This window comes from Lepidochelys kempii, chromosome 23 (genome assembly GCF_965140265.1).
Source record: "Lepidochelys kempii isolate rLepKem1 chromosome 23, rLepKem1.hap2, whole genome shotgun sequence".
Taxonomy (NCBI): domain Eukaryota; kingdom Metazoa; phylum Chordata; order Testudines; family Cheloniidae; genus Lepidochelys; species Lepidochelys kempii.
Window position 1 is genome coordinate 12441513 of NC_133278.1, and position 24711 is coordinate 12466223.

General features: G+C 66.5%; 1 protein-coding gene across 12 annotated transcripts in view; it reads right to left on the bottom strand.

The window, feature by feature from the left end:
* The window catches only part of LOC140902180 (myosin-14-like), a 50270-nt gene that overhangs the window by 13024 nt on the left and 12535 nt on the right, over positions 1-24711 (bottom strand). For 4 of the 12 annotated variants that reach the window (XM_073321983.1, XM_073321984.1, XM_073321972.1 and 1 more), the window contains 26 exons: positions 22614-22634; positions 22354-22446; positions 22064-22127; positions 21578-21676; positions 19517-19660; positions 19004-19099; positions 18622-18740; positions 18092-18244; positions 17303-17476; positions 15724-15897; positions 14652-14766; positions 13737-13805; positions 12926-13119; positions 11039-11160; positions 10266-10335; positions 9747-9907; positions 9014-9122; positions 8262-8393; positions 7384-7590; positions 5932-6069; positions 4352-4475; positions 3996-4167; positions 3387-3599; positions 1525-1669; positions 1031-1237; positions 142-246 (listed from right to left, as the gene is read on the bottom strand). In XM_073321983.1, the coding sequence (XP_073178084.1) occupies positions 142-246; positions 1031-1237; positions 1525-1669; positions 3387-3599; positions 3996-4167; positions 4352-4475; positions 5932-6069; positions 7384-7590; positions 8262-8393; positions 9014-9122; positions 9747-9907; positions 10266-10335; positions 11039-11160; positions 12926-13119; positions 13737-13805; positions 14652-14766; positions 15724-15897; positions 17303-17476; positions 18092-18244; positions 18622-18740; positions 19004-19099; positions 19517-19660; positions 21578-21676; positions 22064-22127; positions 22354-22446; positions 22614-22634 (3420 nt within the window). The remainder of the gene's footprint in view (positions 1-141; positions 247-1030; positions 1238-1524; positions 1670-3386; positions 3600-3995; positions 4168-4351; positions 4476-5931; positions 6070-7383; positions 7591-8261; positions 8394-9013; positions 9123-9746; positions 9908-10265; positions 10336-11038; positions 11161-12925; positions 13120-13736; positions 13806-14651; positions 14767-15723; positions 15898-17302; positions 17477-18091; positions 18245-18621; positions 18741-19003; positions 19100-19516; positions 19661-21577; positions 21677-22063; positions 22128-22353; positions 22447-22613; positions 22635-24711) is intronic. The other 8 variants (XM_073321973.1, XM_073321976.1, XM_073321978.1 and 5 more) reach the window with 5 other exon arrangements.

Below are 24711 nucleotides of genomic sequence, written 5' to 3' on the forward strand. Positions count from 1 at the left end.
CTCCACCCCTCCCCCCCACCCCACACCCTCCCACCTCTGCAGTAACCCCGTGCTGCCCAGAGCCCATCCCCCCACCCCGAACCACTGCCCCCAACCCGGCACCTGCTGGGCTCAGCCCTGTACCCCCCAGGGGGGCCCTACCTGGGCGTCCTGCAGGTGGGACTCCGTGCTGGCCAGCTCCTTGGTGAGCTTGATCGTCTTCGACTCCGTGGTGCCCAGGGCCCCCGAGACGCTGTCCAACTCACTCTGCCCGGGGGAGACGGGGCCAGGGGGGCTCAGCAACCCTGCTCCATGGCCTCCGTCATCCCACAGGGGTGATCCAGGGGGGCAGGGAGGGGGCAGAATACCGGGGTAGATGGGCCAGTGGGTGGGATGGAGAGGGCAGGTTACCAGCGTAGATGGGCGTGGGGTGGGGGGGGGTGATCCAGAGGTCAGGGAGGGGACAGGATACTGGGGTATATGGACCCATGGGGCAGGATCCTGGGGTAGATGGCCCCAGGGAGGTGATGGAGGGGGCAGGATACCGGGGTAGATGGGCCCAGGGGAGCAGGGAGGCGGCAGGATACCGGGGTAGATGGGCATGTGGGGGTGATCCAGGGGGCACAGAAGGGGCAGGATACTGAGGTAGATGGGCCCATGGGGTGATGGAGGGGGCAGGATACACGGGTATATGTAACCAGGGGGCAGGGACGGGGCAGGACACTGGGGTAGATGGGCCTGTGGGAGGGATGGAGGGGGTGGGACACCAGGGTAGATGGGCGTGAGGGGGTGATCCGGGGACAGGATACTGGGGTAGATGGAGTGGGCGGGATCCATAGGTCTGATCCAGGGGGCAGGAAGGGGGTGGGATACTGAGATAGATGGGCCTGGGGGGTGATGGAGGGGGCAGGATACCAGGGTAGATGGAGTGAGCAGGATCCATGGATCTGATCCAGGGGGCGGGATACTGGGGTAGATGGGCCTTGCGGACTGGGGGTGATGGAGGGGGCGGGATCCAGGGGTCTGATCCAGGGGTCTGTGGGGGTCTCACCTGCAGCTTGCCCACGCGGTCGGCAAGCTCGGCCTTGGCTCGCTCGGCCTCGCTGGCCCGGATCTGCAGCTCCTGCACCTGCCCCTCCAGCTTCTTGCGGCGCTGCTCCGAGTCCAGCCGGGCGGCCTGCAGCCCCTTCACCTCCTGCACCAGCTCCGCCTTCTCCCCCTCCAGCACCTGCTTCGCCTTCTCCAGGGTGCCTTTCACCTGGGGGGGCCGAGAACCACCTCACACAGAGCTGACGCCCCACAGCACAGCCTGAGAGAACCCAGGAGTCCGGGCTGCCAGCCCCTGCCCCCCTGCTCCCACCACTAGCCCCCACTCCCCTTCCGGAGCTGGGGAGAGAACCCAGGAGTCCTGGGTCCCAGCCTCTGCCCAAGCTAACCCCGCTGAGCTCTCCCCAGGCAGATGGATGGGGGAAGGCTGGGGGAGCCCAGCCCGACGGAGATCCGGGCACGGGAGAGTAGGGGGACCCTTCCCCTCCCGGCCCGTACCCGGCGGGACTGCTCCAGCTGCTCCGACAGCTCCTCCAGGGCATGGGTGTGTCGCTGGCGAATCTCCAGCACCTGCGCCTCGTGTACCTTCACCTCGTCCTCCATCCCCTTCTTCAGCTCGGCCACCTCCTGCTCCCGCTTCGACCTGCGGGGGGCGGCAGTGAGCCACGGGCCGGGGGATGGGGCGCGCAGGGCTACTTCTCCAGGGACCCCTCGCCCTGCGCTGAGACGTGGGGAGGGCTGGGTGCCCGGGGATGCGGCTGGCTCTGGGGGGAGGTGGTCGGCTGCGTGGGGACATGGCCAGCTCCCAGGGGAAGCGGACTAGGTGCGTGGGGATGGGGCTGGCTCTGGGGTGAGGTGGGCCAGCCCTGGGGAGGCAGCCAGATATAGGGGGGAGTCAGGCCGGGGTGCAGGGACGCAGCCAGCCCCAGGGGTAGACAGGCCAGGCACACAGGGACGTGGCTGGCTCTGGGGGGAGGGAGGAGGGCTCCGGGGAAGGTGCACGCCAGCCCCAGAGGTAGGCAGGCTAAGCCCGGGGACGCAGGGGTGACTCTGGGGAAGGTGCACGGGGATGCAGCTGGCTCTGAGGGGACGCGGGCAGCTCTGGGGAGGGTGCGCAGGGATGTGGCTGGCTCTGGGGGGAGGCGAGCCAGGCTCAGGGACGCGGGCGGCTCCGGGGAGGGTGCGCGGTGATGCAGCTGGCTCTGGGGGGAGGCGAGCCAGGCCCGGGGACGTGATGCAGCTCCGGGGAGGGTGCGCGGGGATACGGCTGGCTCTGGGGAAGGTGCGCGGGGATGTGGCTGGCTCTGGGGGGAGGCGAGCCAGGCTCAGGGACGCAGGTGACTCTGGGGAAGGTGTGTGGGGATGCAGCTGGCTCTGGGGGGAGGTGAGCCAGGCCCGAGGATGTGGGCAGCTCCGGGGAGGGTGTGCGGGGATTCGGCTGGCTCGGGGGGAGGCGAGCCAGACCCGGGGACGCAGGCGTCTCTGGGGAGGGTGCGCGGGGATACGGCTGGTTCTGGGGAAGGTGGGCAGGGATGTGGCTGGCTCTGGGGGAAGGCGAGCCAGGCTCAGGGATGCAGGTGACTCTGGGGAGGGTGCGCGGGGATGCGGCTGGCTCTGGGGGGAGGCGAGCCAGGCTCAGGGATGCAGGCAGCTCTGGGGAAGGTGCGCGGGGATGCGGCTGGCTCTGGGGGGAGGCGAGCCAGGCTCAGGGATGCAGGTGACTCTGGGGAGGGTGCGCGGGGATGCGGCTGGCTCTGGGGGGAGGCGAGCCAGGCCCAGGGACGCAGGCAGCTCTGGGGAATGTGCGCGGGGATGCGGCTGGCTCTGGGGGGAGGCGAGCCAGGCCCGGGGACGTGGGCAGCTCCGGGGAGGGTGCGCGGGGATGCGGCTGGCTCTGGGGGGAGGCGAGCCAGGCTCAGGGATGCAGGTGACTCTGGGGAGGGTGCGCGGGGATGCGGCTGGCTCTGGGGGGAGGCGAGCCAGGCCCGGGGACGCAGGCAGCTCTGGGGAAGGTGCGCGGGGATGCGGCTGGCTCTGGGGGGAGGCGAGCCAGGCCCGGGGACGTGGGCAGCTCCGGGGAGGGTGCGCGGGGATGCGGCTGGCTCTGGGGGGAGGCGAGCCAGGCTCAGGGATGCAGGTGACTCTGGGGAGGGTGCGCGGGGATGCGGCTGGCTCTGGGGGGGAGGCGAGCCAGGCCCGGGGACGCAGGCAGCTCTGGGGAAGGTGCGCGGGGATGCGGCTGGCTCTGGGGGGAGGTGAGCCAGGCCCGGGGACGTGGGCAGCTCCGGGGAGGGTGCTCAGGGATGCGGCTGGCTCTGCGGGGAGGCGAGCCAGGCCCGGGGATGCGGGCGGCACTGCACCGTAGCTCCTGCTGGGTTGCGGTGGAGTCCAGCGTATCCTCCAGCTCGGTTTTCAGGGCCTCCAGCTCTTCGCCCAGGTCCCGCCGTTGCTTCTCGGCCTTGGCCCGAGCCGCCCGCTCCATCTCCATGTCCTCCTGCAGCTCCGTTAGCTGGGCCTGCAGCTCCCGCAGGGCCTTGAGCGCCTGGTTCTTCTGGGCCGCCTCCTCCTCCAGCCTGCGGGGCAGAGAGTGGGTCAGCGCCGCGGGGGGAGGGGGGAGACGGGGTCAGTGCCGGGGGGGAGGGGGGCGCCACAGGGGGACGGGGGAGAGCGGGTCAGCGCCGTGGGAGGGGCAGCCAGGGAGCAATTCCCATCCCTAACCCAGGGTGGGGCCCCCAGAAGGGGGTCGGTGGCTATAGGAGTGGCAGGGGGATCCCAGTGGGGAGGGCAGGGCGGGAGGAGGATCCCAGTGGGGCGGGCAGGGCGGGGGTCCCTGCCCACGGGAGGATGGAGCAGGGATCCTAGGGGAGGGGGCCGGGGGGCCCCAGGCAGAAGTTGGGGGCGGATCTCTGGGGGGACCCAGCCGGGGGATGAGGAATAGGGGGGCTCCGGGTGGGGCTCCAGGGGGGCACCTGGCCAGGGCGGCCTGCAGCTCAGCCTCCTTGCGGGCCAGCTGGGCCCGGAGCTCCTCCAGCTGCTGCTGCAGCTCCAGCAGCTGCTCCTGCAGGTCGCTCGTCTCCCCGTCCAGCCGACGTCGCTGCTTCTCCAGCTCCTGACGCCCCTTCTCCTCCTTCTTCAGCCGCTCTGCGGGGGGCGGGGGGTCAGCGAGGCCCCACACCGGCCCCCCCGCTCAGCTCCGGGGAATCCCTTCCCCCGCCCCCCAACGCGCGGCTCAGCCCGCCCAGGGGTCAGCACCCGGCGGGGGGCTCCCACCCCCTGTGCCTGTCGGACGCTGGGGTCCCCCAGGGGCCCGTCCCCCACCCCTCACCTTCCATGTCGGCGAGGACGGCCTCGTATTTGTTGCGCAGCTTGGACAGGCTCTTCACCTTCTCCTCCTCCTCCGTCACGTGCGAGCTGAACTCCGCCAGGCGCTCCTCCATCAGCTTCCGCTCCTGGGGGGCACGGGGCGGGGGTGAGGCCGGGGCGGGGACCCACCCGCTCCCACCAACCCTCCCTGCCAGGACAGGAACGGGGATGGACTCCAGCTAGGGCGCGGGCGGGTTCGGGGTGACGCTTCATAGCTGGATCCGGATTCAGATCCCAATTCTTACGGAAACGCCGATTCTGACAGATCATGGCACAGAGCCAGCTTCAGCTCTGGGTCACACCCCAGCTGGCAAGGTCCTGATCTGGATCACGGTTCAGATCAGCCATCCCAGATTTGGGTTCAGAGCTGGACTGCGAATCAGTTGAGAGTTTGGGTTCTAATTCCGATTCGTATCCAGATTAGGGGTCAGATGCGGATTTGTAAAATCCCCATCCAGGCTTGGATTCAGATTCAAAGTTGCATTCACATCTTGCACCTGCATGAGATCTGGATCCAGATTCAGATCAAACCCAGTGCCAGATCAGGATCAGAAAATCAGATTTAGATTCAAATTCAGATACAGACCCAGTTCTGGACTTTAAATCAGATTTTGGTGTGGACTATGATTCAGATTAGGATCAAAACTGTGACTAAGGGTCAGATTAAGATTAAAATGCAGATTAAAATCCAGATTCAAGAGCGCACTGTGATTCAGATCAAGGTCCAGATTTAAAGTGAGATTAAAATCCAGATCTGCATTAAAATCCGGAGTAGGTTTGGTTTCAAATTCAGATCAAGAGTCAGATTAAGTGTGAGATTAAGAGCCATATTCAGGGGGCAACTAAACCGGATCCAGATTCAGAGTGAAATTAAGACATGGACTCAAATTTAGATTAAGATTCATATGTAGATTTGAATTAAAATTCAGATTTGGAGTGAGATTAAGATCCAAATTCAGATTAAGATTTAGTGTATGTTTGGATTCAAATTCAGATCCAGAGTCAAATTAATATCCAGAGTCAAAGTGAGATTAAAATCCAGATCCAGAATAATACCATGACCTGGATTCAAATCTAAATTAGGATTCACATGTAGGTTTAGATTAAAATTCAGATTCAGAGATTCAGATCCAGATTAACAATTAGCATACATTTGGATTCAAATTCAGAACCAGACTCAGATCTGGATTCCAATTCAGTGAGAGATTAAGATCCAGAGTCTGAACCAGATTCAGATTCCAGTCAAGGTGTCACGAAAACCACATATCCCAATTAAGATCCGGAGTCACATCTGGATCACAATTGAGATCTCAGTTTGGGCTCAAACCACATTCCAATCAAGAGGAAGAACAGAATCCAAACTGAAACTAGGACAGACCCAGTGGCATCTCCCCCCACTCCCAAGAAGAACCCAACACTGGCGGCGGGGGCTGGCAAGGTGGCAGAGAGTCCCACAGGGAGGGGGTGCGAAGGGTGGACCGGCCAGCGGGGGCTGGACTCCCCTGCCCAGCGTGCGGGGCCCATGACCCGGGGCCCCCTCACCTTGTGCAGCTTGGAGTTCTGGTCCTCCAGCAGCAGCAAATCCTCCTCCATCTTCTTCAGCTTGGCCTCCGTGGTTACCTTCTCCAGCTGCAGCTTCTGCCGAGCCGCCTCCTCTTCCTCCAGCTGCTCCTCCAGGTCCTGGGGGACAGCGGGGGGTCAGGGGGCTGGTCGTCGTCAGGGCTTAGGGCATGGGCACCGGCAGGGGTCAGGGGATGACCATCGGTGGGGCTCAGGGTGTGGGCACCCGTGGAGGGTCGTGGGGTGTGGGGCTGGCTGGCAGTGGGGGCCGCCGGGCTGCACCCTCCCAAGCCAGCCCGGGGAGAGAGGCGTCAGTCCCAGAACAGCCCCACAGGGCCCCCTTCCCGATCTCAGCTCTGGGAGTGGAGCAGGGCCTAGTAATTAGAGCAGGAGGGCTGAGAGCCAGGACTCCTGGGTTCTCTCCCCAGCTCCGAGAGAGTAGTGTGTCCTAGAGGTTAGAGCAGGGGGGCTGGGAGCCAGGACTCCTGGGTTCTCTCCCCAGCTCCGAGAGAGTAGTGTGTCCTAGAGGTTAGAGCAGGGGGGCTGGGAGCCAGGACTCCTGGGTTCTCTCCCCAGCTCCGAGAGGGTAGTGTGTCCTAGAGGTTAGAGCAGGGGGGCTGGGAGCCAGGACTCCTGGGGTTCTCTCCCCAGCTCTGAGAGGGCAGTGTATCCTAGAGGTTAGAGCAGGGGGGCTGGGAGCCAGGACTCCTGGGTTCTCTCCTCAGCTCCGAGAGGGCAGTGTATCCTAGAGGTTAGAGCAGGGGGGCTGGGAGCCAGGACTCCTGGGTTCTCTCCCCAGCTCTGAGAGGGCAGTGTGTCCTAGAGGTTAGAGCAGGGGGGCTGAGAGCCAGGACTCCTGGGTTCTCTCCCCAGCTCCGAGAGAGTAGTGTGTCCTAGAGGTTAGAGCAGGGGGGCTGGGAGCCAGGACTCCTGGGTTCTCTCCCCAGCTCCGAGAGGGTAGTGTGTCCTAGAGGTTAGAGCAGGGGGGCTGGGAGCCAGGACTCCTGGGTTCTCTCCCCAGCTCTGAGAGGGCAGTGTATCCTAGAGGTTAGAGCAGGCTGCTGGGAGCCAGGACTCCTGGGTTCTCTCCTCAGCTCCGAGAGGGCAGTGTGTCCTAGAGGTTAGAGCAGGGGGGCTGGGAGCCAGGACTCCTGGGTTCTCTCCCCAGCTCTGAGAGGGCAGTGTATCCTAGAGGTTAGAGCAGGCTGCTGGGAGCCAGGACTCCTGGGTTCTCTCCTCAGCTCCGAGAAGGTAGTGTGTCCTAGAGGTTAGAGCAGGCTGCTGGGAGCCAGGACTCCTGGGTTCTCTCCTGGCTCTGGGAGAGAACGTGGGATACCAGCCAAGCCCCAGGTGGTGGCCCAGCCCCCCGCCAGCTGGGCTGTGCCCCTCGGGTCATGCCACCGCCAGGGGTCTCCCCCCCGCATCCCCTGGTACCTGCACGTGCTGCTGCATCTTCTTCTTGTCGTTGTGCAGCTGCTGGCATCGCTCCTCCTCCTCCTCCACCCGCCCCTCCAGCTCCTGCAGGATCTCCTCCAGCTCCTGCTTCTTGGTGGCCAGGCGCGCCCGCAGCTCCTCCGCCTCGGCGAACAGCTCCGTCTCCGCCTGCAGCTGCTCCGCCAGGATCGTCTTCTCCTCCGCCAGCTGCGGAGCACGGAGGGGCTAGTGCGCTGGGAGCCAGGACTCCTGGGTTCCATCCTCAGCTCCCAGGGGAGTGGGGGGCAGTGGGGCTGGAAACCAGGACTCCTGGGTTCCATCCTCAGCTCCCAGAGGGGAGTGGGGTCTAGTGCTTAGAGCAGGGAGGAGCTCGGAGCCAGGACTCCTGGGTTCTCTCCCCGGCTCTGGGAGTGGAGTGGGGGTTAGTGGGCTGGGAGCCAGGACTCCTGGGTTCCATCCACAGCTCCCAGAGGTGAAGGGGGGGGGGCAGTGGGGCTGGAAGCCAGGACTCCTGGGTTCCATCCTCAGCTCCCAGAGGAGAGTGGGGTCTAGTGCTTAGAGCAGGGAGGAGCTCGGAGCCAGGACTCCTGGGTTCTCTCCCTGGCTCTGGGAGGGGAGTGGGGGTTAGTGGGCTGGGAGCCAGGACTCCTGGGTTCCATCCTCAGCTCCTAGAGTGGAGTGGGGGCTAATGGTTAGAACAGGGGGGACTGGCAGCCAGGACGCCTGGGTTTTCTCCCCAGCTCCAGGACGGGAGTGGGGTCTAGTGGTTGGAGTGGTGGGGGGCTCAGAGCCAGGACTCCTGGGTTCTCTCCCCAGCTCCAGGAGGGCAGTGTGGGGTGGGAATCGGGGCCTTTTCTGGGTCCCTCGCTCCCCCTCACCTGCTGGTATTTGCTCTCCAGCTCCCTGAGCTCACTCTGGGTTTTCACGTGTTGATCCTGCACCTTCTGCAGCTCCACGGCCTTGGCCTGCATCACCTCGTCCTGCCGCGTCACCTGCAGCAGTGGCTTCACCTGCGGGGAGGGTCAATGGGGGTGACTCCAGACCCCCCCCATGCACACACCCTGACCCCTGACCTTGGATCCCAGCTCCCTGCCTCCAGCCTGGCTCCTGAGACCAGATCTCCCCCACCCCCGCCTCCCCGGGGCCTGCGCCCCCACCCCACCCCCACATCCCCACCCCCGCCTCCCCGGGGCCTGCGTCCCCACCCCCACATCCCCACCCCCACCTCCCCAGGGCCTGCGTCCCCACCCCCACCCCGACATCCCCACCCCCGCCTCCCCAGGGCCTGCGTCCCCACCCCCACATCCCCACCCCCCGCCTCCCCGGGGCCTGCGTCCCCACCCCGACATCCCCACCCCCGCCTCCCCAGGGCCTGCGTCCCCACCCCCACCCCCACATCCCCACCCCCGCCTCCCCAGGGCCTGCGTCCCCACCCCCACCCCCACATCCCCACCCCCGCCTCCCCAGGGCCTGCGTCCCCTCCCCCGACATCACCACCCCCGCCTCCCCAGGGCCTGCGTCCCCACCCCCACCCCGACATCCCCACCCCCGCCTCCCCGGGGCCTGCGGCCTCCCCCAGCCAGTACAAACTCAGGGCCCCTCCCACACGCGTTACCCCCCAGCCCGGCACCTTGGTGAAGAGACGCCACCATTGCCAGTGGCGCAGTCTGAGGTAGGCGGCGCAGTTCCGCTGCATCACGCGCAGGGCGCTCGTCTGCTGCTGCTTCTTCGTGAACGCCCTGCGGGGGGCAGCCCGTCAGCCCGGACGCCTGGGTTCCCTCCCCGCTCCGGGCGGGGAGTGGGGACTAGTGGTTAGAGCGGGGGGGCTGGGAGCCCGGACGCCTGGGTTCCCTCCCCGCTCCGGGCAGGGAGTGGGGGCTAGTGGTTAGAGCGGGGGGGCTGGGAGCCCGGATGCCTGGCTCCTCTGCCCGGCTCTGGGCGGGGAGTGGGGGCTAGTGGTTAGAGCGGGGGGGGCTGGGAGCCCGGACGCCTGGCTCCTCTGCCCGGCTCCGGGCGGGGAGCGGGGGCTAGTGGTTAGAGGGGGGGGGCTGGGAGCCCGGACACCTGGCTCCTCTGCCCGGCTCCGGGCGGGGAGTGGGGGCTAGTGGTTAGAGCGGGGGGGGCTGGGAGCCCGGATGCCTGGCTCCTCTGCCCGGCTCTGGGCGGGGAGTGGGGGCTAGTGGTTAGAACGGCGGGGTGGGCTGGGAGCCACGACCTTTCCCTTCACAACCCTGAGAAGTGGGGCCCCGCCCACACCTAGCCAAGCCCCGCCCACCGGCCCCTGGTCGGTCCCAGTGGTAGGTATTGCCCTGGCCCCGCGCTCCCCCCAGAGCTGCATGCATGCCCCCCCCCCCGGCACTCACTTGCGGGCCAGGTACCCACGCGCGGCAGCCTGGAAGGAGACGATGATGTCGGTGATCTTGAGGTCCCGCTCCTCCTCCAGGTGGGCCAGCACCCCTGCCCGGAAGAAAATCTTGCTCTGGCCGATGCGGTACAAGTTGGCGTCGAGCTCCAGGGCCTTGATCTGGGGCAGGAGGAGAGTCGGGGGGTGAGCGGGGAAGCAGAGGGGGAGCCGGAGCCCCCTACCCAGCCGGGGTCCTCCCCACACGACATCCACCCAGCAGGGCATAGTCCTCAAGGCAGTGGGGACGGAGGTTTGTGGGGGAAAAAGGGGGGTGGAGCAGTGGAAGGGTAGATGGGGGGTATAGAGAGATAAGGGGGTCAGGGATGGGGAGGGGGCTGAGGGGGTGGCTGTGATGGGGCTGAGTCCGGGTTGCTCCCAGCTTGGGGGCCAATCCCCAGGGTGGGTGGGGTCTGCCTCTCAGAGCCCCTCCCCCTGGGCAGGCCCCACCCCTGGCCCCACCTCCTGCCCCACCCCATACCATGCGCTCGCAGGCCTGTTTCCCATCCATGAAGCCCTTGGGGATGGCGTTGGAGGTCAGGATCTCATATCTGCAGGGGGGAGGGGAGAACACAGGTCAGGGGTCACACAGCCCCTCCCCAACACCCGTCCAGAGCAACCGGCGGGACACCGGGGTAGATGGGCCCGGGGAACCAGACGCGGGAGGCGGGATCCCGGGGCAGATGGGCCCAGGGAACCAGACGCGGGAAGCGGGAGGCGGGATCCCGGGGCAGATGGGCCCGGGGCGGAGGCGGGAGGCGGGATCCCGGGGCAGATGGGCCCGGGGCGGAGGCGGGAGGCGGGATCCCGGGGCAGATGGGCCCGGGGCGGAGGCGGGAGGCGGGATCCCGGGGCAGATGGGCCCGGGGAACCAGACGCGGGAGGCGGGATCCTGGGGCAGATGGGCCCGGGGAACCAGACGCGGGAGGCGGGATCCTGGGGCAGATGGGCCCAGGGAACCAGACACGGGAAGCGGGAGGCGGGATCCCGGGGCAGATGGGCCCGGGGCGGAGGCGGGATCCCGGGGCAGATGGGCCCGGAGCGGACGCGGGAGGCAGGATCCCGGGGCAGATGGGTCCGGGGCGGAGGCGGGATCCCGGGGCAGATGGGCCCGGGGCGGAGGCGGGAGGCGGGATCCCGGGGCAGATGGGCCCAGGGAACCAGACGCGGGAAGCGGGAGGCGGGATCCCGGGGCAGATGGGCCCGGGGCGGAGGCGGGAGGCGGGATCCCGGGGCAGATGGGCCCGGGGGTACCTCTGGCGGAACTCCTGGAAGATGATGCGGTTGGGGAAGCCCTGGCGGCAGATGCGGATGCCCTCCAGCACCCCGTTGCACCGCAGCTGGTCCAGCACCAGGTGGGGCTCCAGCTTCCCGGCCTGCGGGAGGGAGCGTCAGAGCCCAGGGAAGCGGGGGGAGGGGCATTCGTGCAGCACACCGGGGCTGGCACGCCAGGGCTCCCGGCACCCACACGCTGCCCCTCTGCCACCCAGGGGCACCACGCCAATGCAGGCTGCAGCTCTGTGCACCAAGCAGGGCAGCTGCCCGCCTGCCCGGGACATGCTCGTTTGCATGCCCACCCCAGGCTGGCACTACGAGCCCTCGGCCATGCTCACGCTTGCTGGCCCTTGTCCCTTCACACTTCCACGGCACGCTGGTGCCAGCCCTCCAGAAGCCCCTTCGCCAGCTCACCCTCGCATGCCCTCCCTTGTGCACAATGGCTGACATCGACTCTCCCAGGGACACACGCTCCTTCACTCGTGTGCGGATGCACAGGAGGACACATGGGGAGTGGTGCACGCCCATCCAGGGCACGAGCACCTTCATATGTGTGCACACTCGCTCGCTTTCACCACAGCACACGCTTCCTCGGACGTTGATGGTGCTTGCACCATTTTGCACTCACACTTCATGTCACAAGCACTTCACGCTTCTCCCCACATTGAAAGTACTTGCACAATTTTTGCACACAATTGTTTTTGCACAGTCATTCACACTTCACACATGAACAATGGTGCTTGCACTGTTTTGCACACTCATTCTCACTTGGCTGTTCACACTTCCGCCTACGCTGATGGTGTTCACAAGGCTTTGCACACTCACACTGCCCAGCATGGACGATGTCACAGAGATTCACATTTCCCAGCACACACAACGGCACTTGCACAATTGTGCATGCACACTTGCTCTTGCACCAGCCATTCACCCTCCCCTGCAGAGACACTAGAGCTCACCCAGTTTTCCACATTTGCTCTCACAGGATGGATCACACTTCCCCACATGCTGACAGTGCTTGCATGGTTTTCCACACTCCCACTCTGTCTTACACGGCAGTGTGCACTGCCACACATGAGCAATGCCACTTTTGCACACTCACATTAGTGCTCTCACCACAGTTCACATTTCCCCACATGCACAATGGCGACTGCACGATTTTGTGCTCACACTCACTCTAACACAGCCAGTCACACTCTGTGCATGAAATTGGCACTCACACCATTTTGCACACTCACACCTGCATGGCCATTCACACTCCCCTACATGAACAATGACACTCATACTGTTTTGCACACACACTTGCTATTGAATGGCAGATCACTCTGCCCTGTAGGAATGATGCCACTTGTGCACACTCACATTTGCTCTCGCACAGTGGTTCACATTTCCCCACATGCACTGTGACACTTGCACAATTTTGCACTCACACTTGCTCTCACACAGCTATTCAGTCTGACCTGCAGGGACAATGGTGCTCACCCAGCTTTGCACACACACAGACCTCACACTCACACTCAGTTCATACTTCCCCAGGCGCTGACTGCTCTTGCACAGTTTTGCACACTCACTGTCGCACAGCGAGTCACACTTCCCCACATGCACTATGGCCCTCGCACGATTGTGCACATTCCCACTCACTCTCACATAGCCATTCTCACTCCCCTGCACGAACAATGCCGCTCACACAGCTTTGCACACTCCCCCTTGCTCTCGCACGGCAGGCCCCATGCTCCCGCTTGCCCGATTCAGCCCCCTTGCTCCCACCACCATTCCCCACAAGTGCCACACCCCACCCTGGCGGGGCAACTGGCCCTTCCCCTTGTGCCCCCTCGCGTGCCCAGTTGGCACCAGGGCCCGACGGCTCACCCTCTTCTCGTGGTTGGGGATGATGCAGCGCACAAAGTTGGGGTTGGTGTTGCGTAGGGTGGCCATGAGCTTGGCCAACGACTCCTTGTAGAGCTGGCCCACGGTGCGGAACATCCCCTTCTTGGTCTTGTAGGAGGCCCCGAAAGCCACATCCCCCATGCCGCTCACCTGGTCCAGGCCCACTATCCGGTCCACTGTGGGTGAGGGGGCGGGGTCAGCCGGGAGCCCCCTCCCATTCCCCGAGCCCCTGCCCTGCGCCCCACAGCGTCCCCTGATGGGAAAGGTGGGGCTGGGGTAGCGAGGAGCCCCCCACACAGCCAGACCCCACAGCGTCCCCTGATGGGAGAGGTGGGCTGGAGTAGTGTGGAAACCCCCCACATGCCAGCGCCTGACAGCGCCCCTGCTGTAGCGGGCATAGGGCCCTGAATGGATGGAGGATGCAGACGGATGAGCCACGGGGTGACGGAGGAACGGTCCTTATTCCCCCCCCACCCACTGACCTGACAAAGGGCCAGCTGGGGGGACCACTACTTGGTGGGAGGGGGGGCCTGGCTAGATGGGCTCCTGACCCCCCCTCCCCCCCAGTGCTTAGCCATTGCAGCTAGGCAGGGATCTGCCCCGGGGCTCAGCAATCTTAGCGGGGGGGCAGCCCAGGCTGGGGGGGGGGGGCGGGTGATGTGAGGGGGACGAGCTGGAAGATGTGATGGGGGGCAGCCCAGGCTGGGGGTGTGATGTGAGGAGGGGTGAGCTGGGAGGGTAATGGTGGGCAGCCCAGGCTGGGGGGGTGATGGGAGGCAGAATGTGGACGTACTTTCACCTTGGCTTGGGGACACCCCGGCGTAGCTGTCAAAGAAATAAACCTTCTGGATGTTCCCGATCTCTGGAGAGGCCGATGCCGGGGGCAGAGGGGAGGGGGGTATGAGGGGGGCCGGGTGGGGAGGGTTAGACAGACAGACAGAGAGAGAGATCAAGGACGGATGGACAGAGAAATCAAGGACAGACGGGGCCAGGCCCCGAGGGCAGAGAACACAGGAGAACAGCGAGAGCCAGTTAGTTACAGCACCGGGGTGGGTGTCAATGGCGGGGAGGGGAGAAATCATAACTGGGGGAGGTGGGGGGGAGGTTAAGGGGGCGGAAATCATCCCAGAGCCCCCCATCCCCCAGAGGACGAGAGGGGATGTCCTCCAGCAGCACCCCCGGTCCTGAGGCCAGCAGAATGCCGCGGGGTGGAGGAGAGGTCACGAATTAGTGGGTGCTACCGAGGTCAGAGAGGTCAGGGGAGGGGGGGTTCGGTGCCAGGGGGTGCTAGTGACCCCACACACACCAGTTATTTACAGTGGGCTTTGCTTTGAGTCACCTGATTCCTGGGGAGTGAGTGTGGGGGGACAGGTGGGGGACAGTGGCTGGGGCTGTCTGTGGGGGGCCTGGGGGGTGCACAGAGGTGCCATGCCAGGGAGGTCTGTGGGGGGAGTGGCTGGGGCTGTCTGTGGGGACCTGGAGGGTGCATGGAGGTGCTGAGCCATGGGGGCCTGTGTGGGGCAGTGGCTGGAGCTGTCTGTGGGGGGCCAGTGGAGACCTGGGGCTGTCTGTGGGGAGCCTGGGGGGTACAGGGAGCTGCTGTGGCTGAGGCAGTAGACGAAGAGAGCAGACAGTGGCTCCGTGGGGAGAGTGAGGGTGTTACCCCTCCAATCCCCCCCAGCCCAGCACCGCCCCCCCCCGGCCCTACCGTCCTTCCAGAGCTCAGCAGTGAAGCGCTCCGCGCTCTGGTGCAGCAGGGTGGCCACGTTGTCGTTCAGTGGGTCCATGTTCTTCATCAGCCACTCGTCTGCCTTGTAATCCACCTGCCGGGGGCGGGGAGAGGGGCATGGGTCAGGGAGACTGGGGGACACCAGAGCCCACACAGCCTGACACAAGCTGGGGCCTGTGGGACTCCCTGCCACTTGACAACCAGGAGGGATTAAAACCACAGCGGGGAGGGGGGGACCGACACCAGATTGGGGGAGTAAACTGAGTGGGACAACACACAGTGAATGGGAGCCAGGAGTCCTGGGTTCTCTCCCCGGCTCTGGGAGGGGAATGAGGTCTAGTGGATAGAGCGGGGTGGGGAGCTGGGAGCCAGAACTCCTGGGTTGTCTGCCCGGCTCTGGGAGGGGAGTGAGCAGCATAACACCTAGCTAGACTGGTGCCATTTGGGTGACTTGGGTTATTACGAGAAAACTAGATCTCCCACGGCACTTAAGGGACTGTCCACTAGAGGGCAACGTCTCACACACACACAGCAGGGCCCAGTCCCCCCAGCAGGGACACCCCCACACCCCCACACCCACAGAGCAGGGACACACCCACACCCCCACACCCACAAAGCAGGGACACACCCACAGAGCAGGGCCCAGTCCCCCCAGCAGGGACACACCCACACCCACAGAGCAGGGACACACCCACACACCCACACCCACAGAGCAGGGACACACCCACACACCCACAAAGCAGGGACACACCCACAGAGCAGGGCCCAGTCCCCCCAGCAGGGACACACCCACACCCACAGAGCAGGGACACACCCACACACCCACAAAGCAGGGACACACCCACAGAGCAGGGCCCAGTCCCCCCAGCAGGGACACACCCACACCCACAAAGCAGGGACACACCCACACACCCACACCCACAAAGCAGGGACACACCCACACCCACAGAGCAGGGACACACCCACACACCCACACAGCAGGGACACACCCACAGAGCAGGGCCCAGTCCCCCCAGCAGGGGGTGACACACACACACACACACGCACGCACCTTGCCGGCGTAGTGGAGGATGCAGAAGTCGGCCTTGTCGCGCAGCTGACGGGGTTTCTGGAACTTGGGGTGCCCCCCCTGCTCTTGGATCACCTTCTCCACAAAGCTCTTGTCGGTGGCTTTGGGGAACCAGCACTCCTCGTCCAGCAAGGCCAGCACCCCTGGGGGGTTCACCTGGGGGGGGGGGAATGTCACCCCACTGACCCCCTGTGGCACGGGGTCCCCTGCTCCACCCCCTGTCCAGCCACTCCGCCCCCTGCCCAGCGGCACAGAGCCCCCTGCCCAGCCTCCCCCCCACAGCATGGTGCCCCCCACGCACAGCACTTTGCCCCCTGCCTGGATGCCCCCCGCCTGAGGCACGGTGACCCCTACTAAGCTCCCCCCGCAGCAGGCGCCCCTGGCCAGGCCCACCCTCCACCAGGCCTCCCTGCCCCATGGCACAGAGCCCCCTGCCCAGCCCCCAAGCCCTGCGCCGCCCCGTGCAGCACACCGCCCCCCTGCCTGCCCCACCCCCTGCTAGGCCTCCCCGCCATGCCCAGGCCTGTGGCACAGAGCCCCCTGCCCAGCCCCCCTGCCCTCCCCTGCCCCATGGCACAGAACCCCCTGCCCAGCCCCCAAGCCCTGCCCCGCCCCCTGCAGCATGGTGCCCCCTGCCAGGCCTCCCCACTATGCCCGGGCCTGTGGCACAGAGCCCCTTGCCCAGCCCCCTCCCTCGCCGCCAGGCCTCCCTGCCCTGCCCCATGGCACAGAGGCCCCTGCCCAGCCCCGCCCCCTGGAGCATACCACCCCCCTGCCTGCCCCACCCCCTGCTGCATGGTGCCCCCTGCCAGGCCTCCCCACTATGCCCGGGCCTGTGGCACAGAGCCCCTTGCCCAGCCCCCTCCCTTGCCGCCAGGCCTCCCTGCCCTGCCCCATGGCACAGAGGCCCCTGCCCAGCCCCGCCCCCTGGAGCATACCACCCCCCTGCCCGCCCCACCCCCTGCTGCATGGTGCCCCCTGCCAGGCCTCCCCACTATGCCCGGGCCTGTGGCCCAGAGCCCCCCGCCCAGCCCCCTCCCTCGCCGCCAGGCCTCCCTGCCCTGCCCCATGGCACAGAGGCCCCTGCCCAGCCCCGCCCCCTGGAGCATACCACCCCCCTGCCCGCCCCACCCCCTGCTGCATGGTGCCCCCTGCCAGGCCTCCCCACTATGCCCGGGCCTGTGGCCCAGAGCCCCCCGCCCAGCCCCCTCCCTCGCCGCCAGGCCTCCCTGCCCTGCCCCATGGCACAGAGGCCCCTGCCCAGCCCCGCCCCCTGGAGCATACCACCCCCCTGCCCGCCCCACCCCCTGCTGCATGGTGCCCCCTGCCAGGCCTCCCCACTATGCCTGGGCCTGTGGCCCAGAGCCCCCCGCCCAGCCCCCCTGCCCTCCCCTGCCCTGCAGTACAGAGCTCCCGGCCAAACCTCCTTGCCGTGTCCCGCCCCATGGCCCAGAGCCCCCCTGCCCAGCCGCACGGTGCTCCCTGCCCCGCCCCCTGCCTGCCCCATCTCGCGCCAGGCCTCCCTGCCCGGCTCCCCCCGTGGCCCCGAGCCCCTGCTGACCGGGCGCTCGATGAGGTCGATGCAGGGCTGCAGGTCGAGGCCGAAGTCGATGAAGTCCCAGGCGATGCCCTCGCGCTGGTATTCCTCCTGCTCCAGCACGAACATGGTGTGGTTGAAGAGCTGCTGCAGCTTCTCGTTCGTGTAGTTGATGCAGAGCTGCTCGAAGGAGTTCAGCTGCGGTGGGGCGGGGGGGACAGGTCAGGGGGGCACAGGAGGTTCAGGGCCCTTGGCGGGGGTTCTGGGGGGCTGGAGGGCACAGGAGGTTCAGGGGGCGCTGGGGGAGGTTCGGGGTGCAGGGGGCTCTGGAGGTTCAGGGGGCTGGGGGAGGTTTGGGGGTGCAGGGAGGTCCTGGAACCCTGGAGGGGGTTCTCGGGGGGCTGTAGCGGGGCACAGGAGGTTCAGGGGGCACTGGGGGAGGTTTAGGGGTGCGGGGGCTTTGGAGGGGGGCCGGGGGACAGAGGAGGTTCAGGGCCCTGGCAGGGTTTCTGGGGGGCTGGAGGGGGGCAAGGGGAGCACAGGAGGTTCAGGGGGTGCTGGGGGAGGTTTAGGGGCTGGGGGGGACTGGGGCCCTGGAGGGGGGCTGGGGGGCACAGGAGGTTCAGGGGGCACTGGAGGAGGTGTAGGGGTGCAGGGGGCTTTGGAGGGGGGCTGGGGGGCACAGGAGGTTCAGGGATCCTGGAGGGGGTTCTGGGGTGCGGGGGGCTGGGGGCACAGGAGGTTCAGGGATCCTGGTCGGGGGGGGGCTCAGGGGCCTGGCGGGGGTTCTGGGGGGGCTCAGCGCCGGCTCACCTGGAAGATCTCGAAGCCGGCGATGTCGAGGATGCCGATGAAGGAGGCCCCCTGGCGCTTGGTGCGGTCCAGGGCCCGGTTGAGGCGATGGACGAGCCAGCGGAAGAGGCGCTCGTAGGTCGCCTTGGCCAGCGCCTCGATGGCGAAATCCGCCTGGGGGGGCCAGAGAGTCACCCCCCGCCCGGCCTGGCAGCCCCCTCCCCTGCCACGCCCTGCCCCCATCCCGCCCAGCTCCCACTGTGCCCTGCTCCTGCCCCCCCCAGTGCCCGACCCCGCTGCGCCCCCTGCCCCTCCCAAACCAAACCCCGCCCCACACCTCCCCCCACGCCCCGCCCCCACCCCGTCCTGTTCCTCCCCCCCCCCCGGTGCCCTGCCCTGCTCCTGCCCCCCACAACCCACCCCCCCTGCAACCCTTGCCCCTCCCACACCTCCCCCAGCACTACCCCGACACACCCCCTGCCCCACCCCCACCCTGCCCCCGCTCTGGATTCCAGCTCCACGTTCCCTGGCGTCGGCCCCCCCAACCCCACCTGCTCCTTGGTCTGGGCCTTCTGCACGTAGTCGCGCCCGACCTTGATGCGCGGCATGAGGATGGCGCGGGAGAACTCGGTCACGTTCAGCCCCAGCAGGTGGCAAAGCTTCTGGGCAGCTGCGGGGCGCGGACAGCTCAGTGTGGGGGGCCGGAGGGGGGCAGGGTCCTTCTTTGGCCCCCCTCTTCCCTCCTCCCCACAGCCCCCTCTTCCCCCCCACTCCTTCCCCCTCCCAGCCCCCCATGGGTCACCCCCTCCCACACAGAAACCTCCCAGACAGTGCCCCATATTCCCTGCCCCCCTGAGCCAGCCAACCCCCCACCCCGGGATCGGATCGGGGCCAGCGCCCCCAGGCGGGGAGGGGCCCCGGGCTGCCCCCTACCCGTGTTGTCCGGCATGGACGCCTGGTCTGTGTTTCGCTCCTTGCGAAAGACGATGTTCCCAAACTGCAGCACGGCCGACACCATCCGCAGCATGCCTGGGGAGCAGGGAGCCCGTGAGGGGGGCAGGACACCAGCAAACCCTCCCAACAGCCCCCCAGTCCCCACCCCACTCCTCCCGCTCCGGGGGCTTCCTCCCGCCACCCCAGATCTGATCCCCCAGATCCTGCCCCCCAACCCCCCTCCACTAGATCTACCATCTGCAGGCCCCCCAGATCCTGCCCCCCAACCTCAGGGACCCCCCCATTCCCCTCCACTAAATCAACCCCACACAGGACCCCCATATCCTGCCCCCCAACCTTCCCATACCCTGCCCCAAACCCCCTCCCCCGACCCTCCTCTACATAGGCTTTCCCACCCCTCAGGTTTCCACCCCCGTAATCCCCTCCTGGTACCAGCTGTGCTCCCGCTCCCCGGGTGAGGATCTGCCCCCGAACGGGGCGGGGTGGACTCACTGTGGATCTCCTCGGGGGAGAAGCCCATGATGCCCATGGACTCCATGGTCTCCTGGAAGATCTCCTTGTCCTGCTGGCCCGGGATGGGCAGGAACCCATTGGACAGGAACCGGTACTGGTCAAACGGCTCCAGCAGCAGCTCGGCTTGGGGGGAGACAGGGACGGGGTCAGCCCCACGTCCGAGCGGCCACCTCCCGCCCCCCAGGACCAGCGGGGACGGGGTCAGCCCCACGTCCGAGCGGCCACCTCCCGCCCCCCAGGACCAGCGGGGACGGGGTCAGCCCCACGTCCGACCGGCCACCTCCCGCCCCCCAGGACCAGCGGGGACGGGGTCAGCCCCAAGTCCGACCGGCCACCTCCCGCCCCCCAGGACCAGCGGGGACGGGGTCAGCCCCACGTCCGACCGGCCACCTCCCGCCCCCCAGGACCAGCGGGGACGGGGTCAGCCCCACGTCCGACCGGCCACCTGCCGCCCCCCAGGACCAGCGGGGACGGGGTCAGCCCCACGTCCGACCGGCCACCTGCCGCCCCCCAGGACCAGCGGGGACGGGGTCAGCCCCACGTCCGACCGGCCACCTGCCGCCCCCCAGGACCAGCGGGGACGGGGTCAGCCCCACGTCCGACCGGCCACCTGCCGCCCCCCAGGACCAGCGGGGACGGGGTCAGCCCCACGTCCGACCGGCCACCTGCCGCCCCCCAGGACCAGCGGGGACGGGGTCAGCCCCACGTCCGACCGGCCACCTCCCGCCCCCCAGGACCAGCGGGGACGGGGTCAGCCCCACGTCCGACCGGCCACCTCCCGCCCCCCAGGACCAGCGGGGACGGGGTCAGCCCCACGTCCGAGCGGCCACCTCCCGCCCCCCAGGACCAGCGGGGACGGGGTCAGCCCCACGTCCGAGCGGCCACCTCCCGCCCCCCAGGACCAGCGGGGACGGGGTCAGCCCCACGTCCGAGCGGCCACCTCCCGCCCCCCAGGACCAGCGGGGACGGGGTCAGCCCCACGTCCGACCGGCCACCTCCCGCCCCCCAGGACCAGCGGGGACGGGGTCAGCCCCACGTCCGAGCGGCCACCTCCCGCCCCCCAGGACCAGCGGGGACGGGGTCAGCCCCACGTCCGAGCGGCCACCTCCCGCCCCCCAGGACCAGCGGGGACGGGGTCAGCCCCACGTCCGAGCGGCCACCTCCCGCCCCCCAGGACCAGCGGGGACGGGGTCAGCCCCACGTCCGAGCGGCCACCTCCCGCCCCCCAGGACCAGCGGGGACGGGGTCAGCCCCACGTCCGAGCGGCCACCTCCCGCCCCCCAGGACCAGCGGGGACGGGGTCAGCCCCACGTCCGAGCGGCCACCTCCCGCCCCCCAGGACCAGCGGGGACGGGGTCAGCCCCACGTCCGACCGGCCACCTCCCGCCCCCCAGGACCAGCGGGGACGGGGTCAGCCCCACGTCCGACCGGCCACCTCCCGCCCCCCAGGACCAGCGGGGACGGGGTCAGCCCCACGTCCGAGCGGCCACCTCCCGCCCCCCAGGACCAGCGGGGACGGGGTCAGCCCCACGTCCGACCGGCCACCTCCCGCCCCCCAGGACCAGCGGGGACGGGGTCAGCCCCACGTCCGAGCGGCCACCTCCCGCCCCCCAGGACCAGCGGGGACGGGGTCAGCCCCACGTCCGACCGGCCACCTCCCGCCCCCCAGGACCAGCGGGGACGGGGTCAGCCCCACGTCCGACCGGCCACCTCCCGCCCCCCAGGACCAGCGGGGACGGGGTCAGCCCCACGTCCGACCGGCCACCTCCCGCCCCCCAGGACCAGCGGGGACGGGGTCAGCCCCACGTCCGACCGGCCTGCCCCAAGGAGCCCCCCACAGGAGTGCTGTACTGTCTCAGTCCCAAGGAGTGAGTCAGGGAGGGGAGTGGGGTCTAGAGCAGGGGGGCTGGGAGCCAGGACTCCTGAGTTCTCTCCCAGCTCTGGGAGGGGAGTGGGGTCTAGTGGTTAGAGCAGGGGGGCTGGGAGCCAGGACTCTTGGGTTCTCCGCTGGTCTGGGCGGGCCGTGGGGAGGCTCCGTACCCTTTGTGTTCTCGCCCGCCCCCACCAGCAGCTGGTAGAAGATGTGGAAGGTTCTCTCGTCCTTGGCCTGGCGGATGGCGCGAGATTTCTCCAGCAGGTCTGAGCCCGGGACTAAGGAAAGGGACGTGGGTCCTGGGACCAACCCCCCTCCCAGAGCCCCCCATCCCTCTCTTGGGCCAGAGAGGGGGATCACCCCCACCCAGCCCCCCAGAGCCTCCCATACCTCAGGGAGGGGGAATCACCCCCACACCCAGCCCTCCCACCTTGCTAGGGGCCATCTGCCCTGCCCACCCCCCTCCCCCACACCCAGCCCCCCAGAAACCCCCATACCTCAGGGCAGGGGAATCACCCCCACACCCATCTCCCACAGAGCCCTCCCATACCTCAAGGAGGGGGAATCACCCCCACACCCAGCCCTCCCACCTTGCTAGGGGCCATCTGCCCTGCCCACCCCCCTCCCATCCTGCCCCCCAGCCCAGAGGATACAGGTTTCTATATTGGCTCCAACAATGTAGCCAGCCACGTCAAAATTGATCCGGATGAATTTACCCTGGGTGGGGAGAAGATGCAATGGAATTGATGTGGGGGGGTCAAAGGATTCCTCTGCCCCCCAAGGCTCCCATACCCCGACCTGCCCCTTCCCCTGGGACCCCCACACCCCAGCCTGCCCCTCCCCTCTGGGCCCCCACACCCCCACCTGCCCCTCCCCCCCGGGAACCCCACCTGCCCCTTCTCCTCATCCCCCCCCGAGCCCTGCCGTCCCCCCCAGCACTCACGAATCGGGAGGAGTTGTCGTTTTTCACCGTCTTGGCATTGCCGAAGGCCTCCAGGATGGGGTTGGCCTGAAGCAGCTGCCGCTCCAGCTCACCCTGCGGGAAGAGGGCCGGGGTCACGCCTGGGGGGCGCTGGGGGGCTTCCAGCTGCCCTACCCCCACCTCTCCCAGCAGGGGAGGTTATTATAAGGATTACACACACACCCCCGCCCCCGAGATTTGGGGGGTTAACCACAGGAACCGCGGGGCTGGGAGCTACTCACATAGGAGACGGGGCCGGAGCTCTGTGGAGGGGTCACACGCACATGAGATGGGGGGGGACAAAACACAAACAGAACCGGAGGGTTAGTCGGAGCGGCAACGAGGGAGGCGACGGAACAGGACAAAACGAGGCGATAGTGACACAAACCAAGAATCAACACCCCCGGCTCTAACCACCGGCCCCCACCCCCCTCCCCAAGTGCAGGAGAGAACCCAGGAGTCGTGGCTCCTGGCACTGGGGCAGATGTAAGAAAAAAGCCTTTGCCAAAGACAACCCCAAAAAATAACAAAAATCCAGCCAAAGAAGCAAAAGGCAACTCAATGAACCGCACCCCAAGGGGCGGGGCTATGGGTAGCCAATCAAAGGACAGGGATGGTTGCGGGCGGGCAGGCAGGTGATACAAGACACATCCACTTGCCAGGTGCCTGGCCAGGTTCGGCGACTCCAGCTGGGGGCAGCAAGACAGGGGAGAGGGGAGGTTACTGCTGGAGGATGTGGGTATCCCACTGCACCCACCAATGGCCCCCTCCGGCCATGCTGCCAACGGTCAGAACACAGCTGCTTCTGGGGCGCTAGGGCTGGTTATATGGGGACCCCTTGCCCGGTGCTGGAACACAGTCCCTCTGGGGTGGGGTGCAGGGGCTGGGTATACGGGACCCCTCACCCAGTGCTGGAACGTGGCCGCTCTGGAGTTGGTCATGGGCCCTGGTTATACGGGGACCCCTCACCCAGCACTGGGATGCGGCCTCTCTGGGGTAGAACCCTGGCGTCCCAACTCCCACCCTGTGATGTTATTGACAGAATCTGTAACCGCATAGATCACTGTTGCAACCAGTGTTATATATTTGCAGCAAATATTCTACAGAGGTTGTCGTGTGAGGTGTCTATGGAAAGGTTATGATTGGCCGGTTAAAATTATGCTATCTGTATGCATGTATCCTTTCTGTAGTTGAAGGTATGAATATTGGCTCTACACTGTCTGCATTTTAGACTTATGCTCTACTTCTGGGGAACACCCCAGACAAGTTGGTGTCACCTCTGCCTAGCCTGCCTGATGGCCCATTAAGGACCATCAGCTACACAACGGACCCATTGAGAGAAGGCAGACGCCTTGGGACCCAGCACAGCAGGCAGGGAGCCGCCTATGGACAGAACTCGGAGGGCTTTTCTTGCCTTGCGCCCCAACGCTTGTCTTTGGAACAAAGAAAGAGAGGCCACATGGCAAGAGACTATAAAAGGCTGATGCCTCATCCCCATCTGGTCTTCAGTCCTGCTTCTGACCTCTGGTGGAACTTGCTACAAACTGAAGCTCTGAACGAAGGACTGAAGGACCCATCCCAGCTGGGGATGGACTCCAGGGACTTGATTTGAAGCTTCACTTTATATATCACTGCTACAAGCCTGAACCAAGAACGTTGCCATCACTGGATGTCACCGATTCCACTTAACCAACTCTAGCTCTCGTCGTCAGCTTTTTCCTTTTATGAATAAACCTTCAGATTTTAGATTCTAAAGGATTGGCAAGAGCGTGATTTGTGGGTAAGATCTGATTTGTATATTGACCTGGGTCTGGGGCTTGGTGCTTTGGGATCGAGAGAATCTTTTTTCTTTCACTGGGGTCTTGGTTTTCATAACCATTCGCCCCCATAACGAGCGGCGCTGGTGAGGATACTGGGAAACTGGAGCGTCTAAGGGAATTGCTGGTGTGACTTGTGGTTAGCCAGTGGGGCAAACCCGAAGTCCGCTCTGGCTGGCTGGTTCGGTTTGCCTTGGTGTGCACAGAAACCCCAGCCCTGGGCTGTAACGGCCCTGCTCGAAGCAATTTGTCCTGAGTTGATACTCTCAGTTGGGTCCCGCCAGAACCAGCATCGTTACGCCCCCCACCCTCTCAGCAGTGGATAGCTCTAACCCTCTCACTACGGCCTCAGACCCCCCCTTCCCATTGCCCCAGGGACCCTGGGGTAACACTCATGGCACGGACACAGCTCGGGGGGGGGGGAGGCACATCAGGGTTGCGGGGAGCTGGCAGGGCCCAGACACAGGTGTTGGGGGGAGCAGTAGGTTTATATGGGCAGCTGGGGGGGGAAGGGACCCCAAAC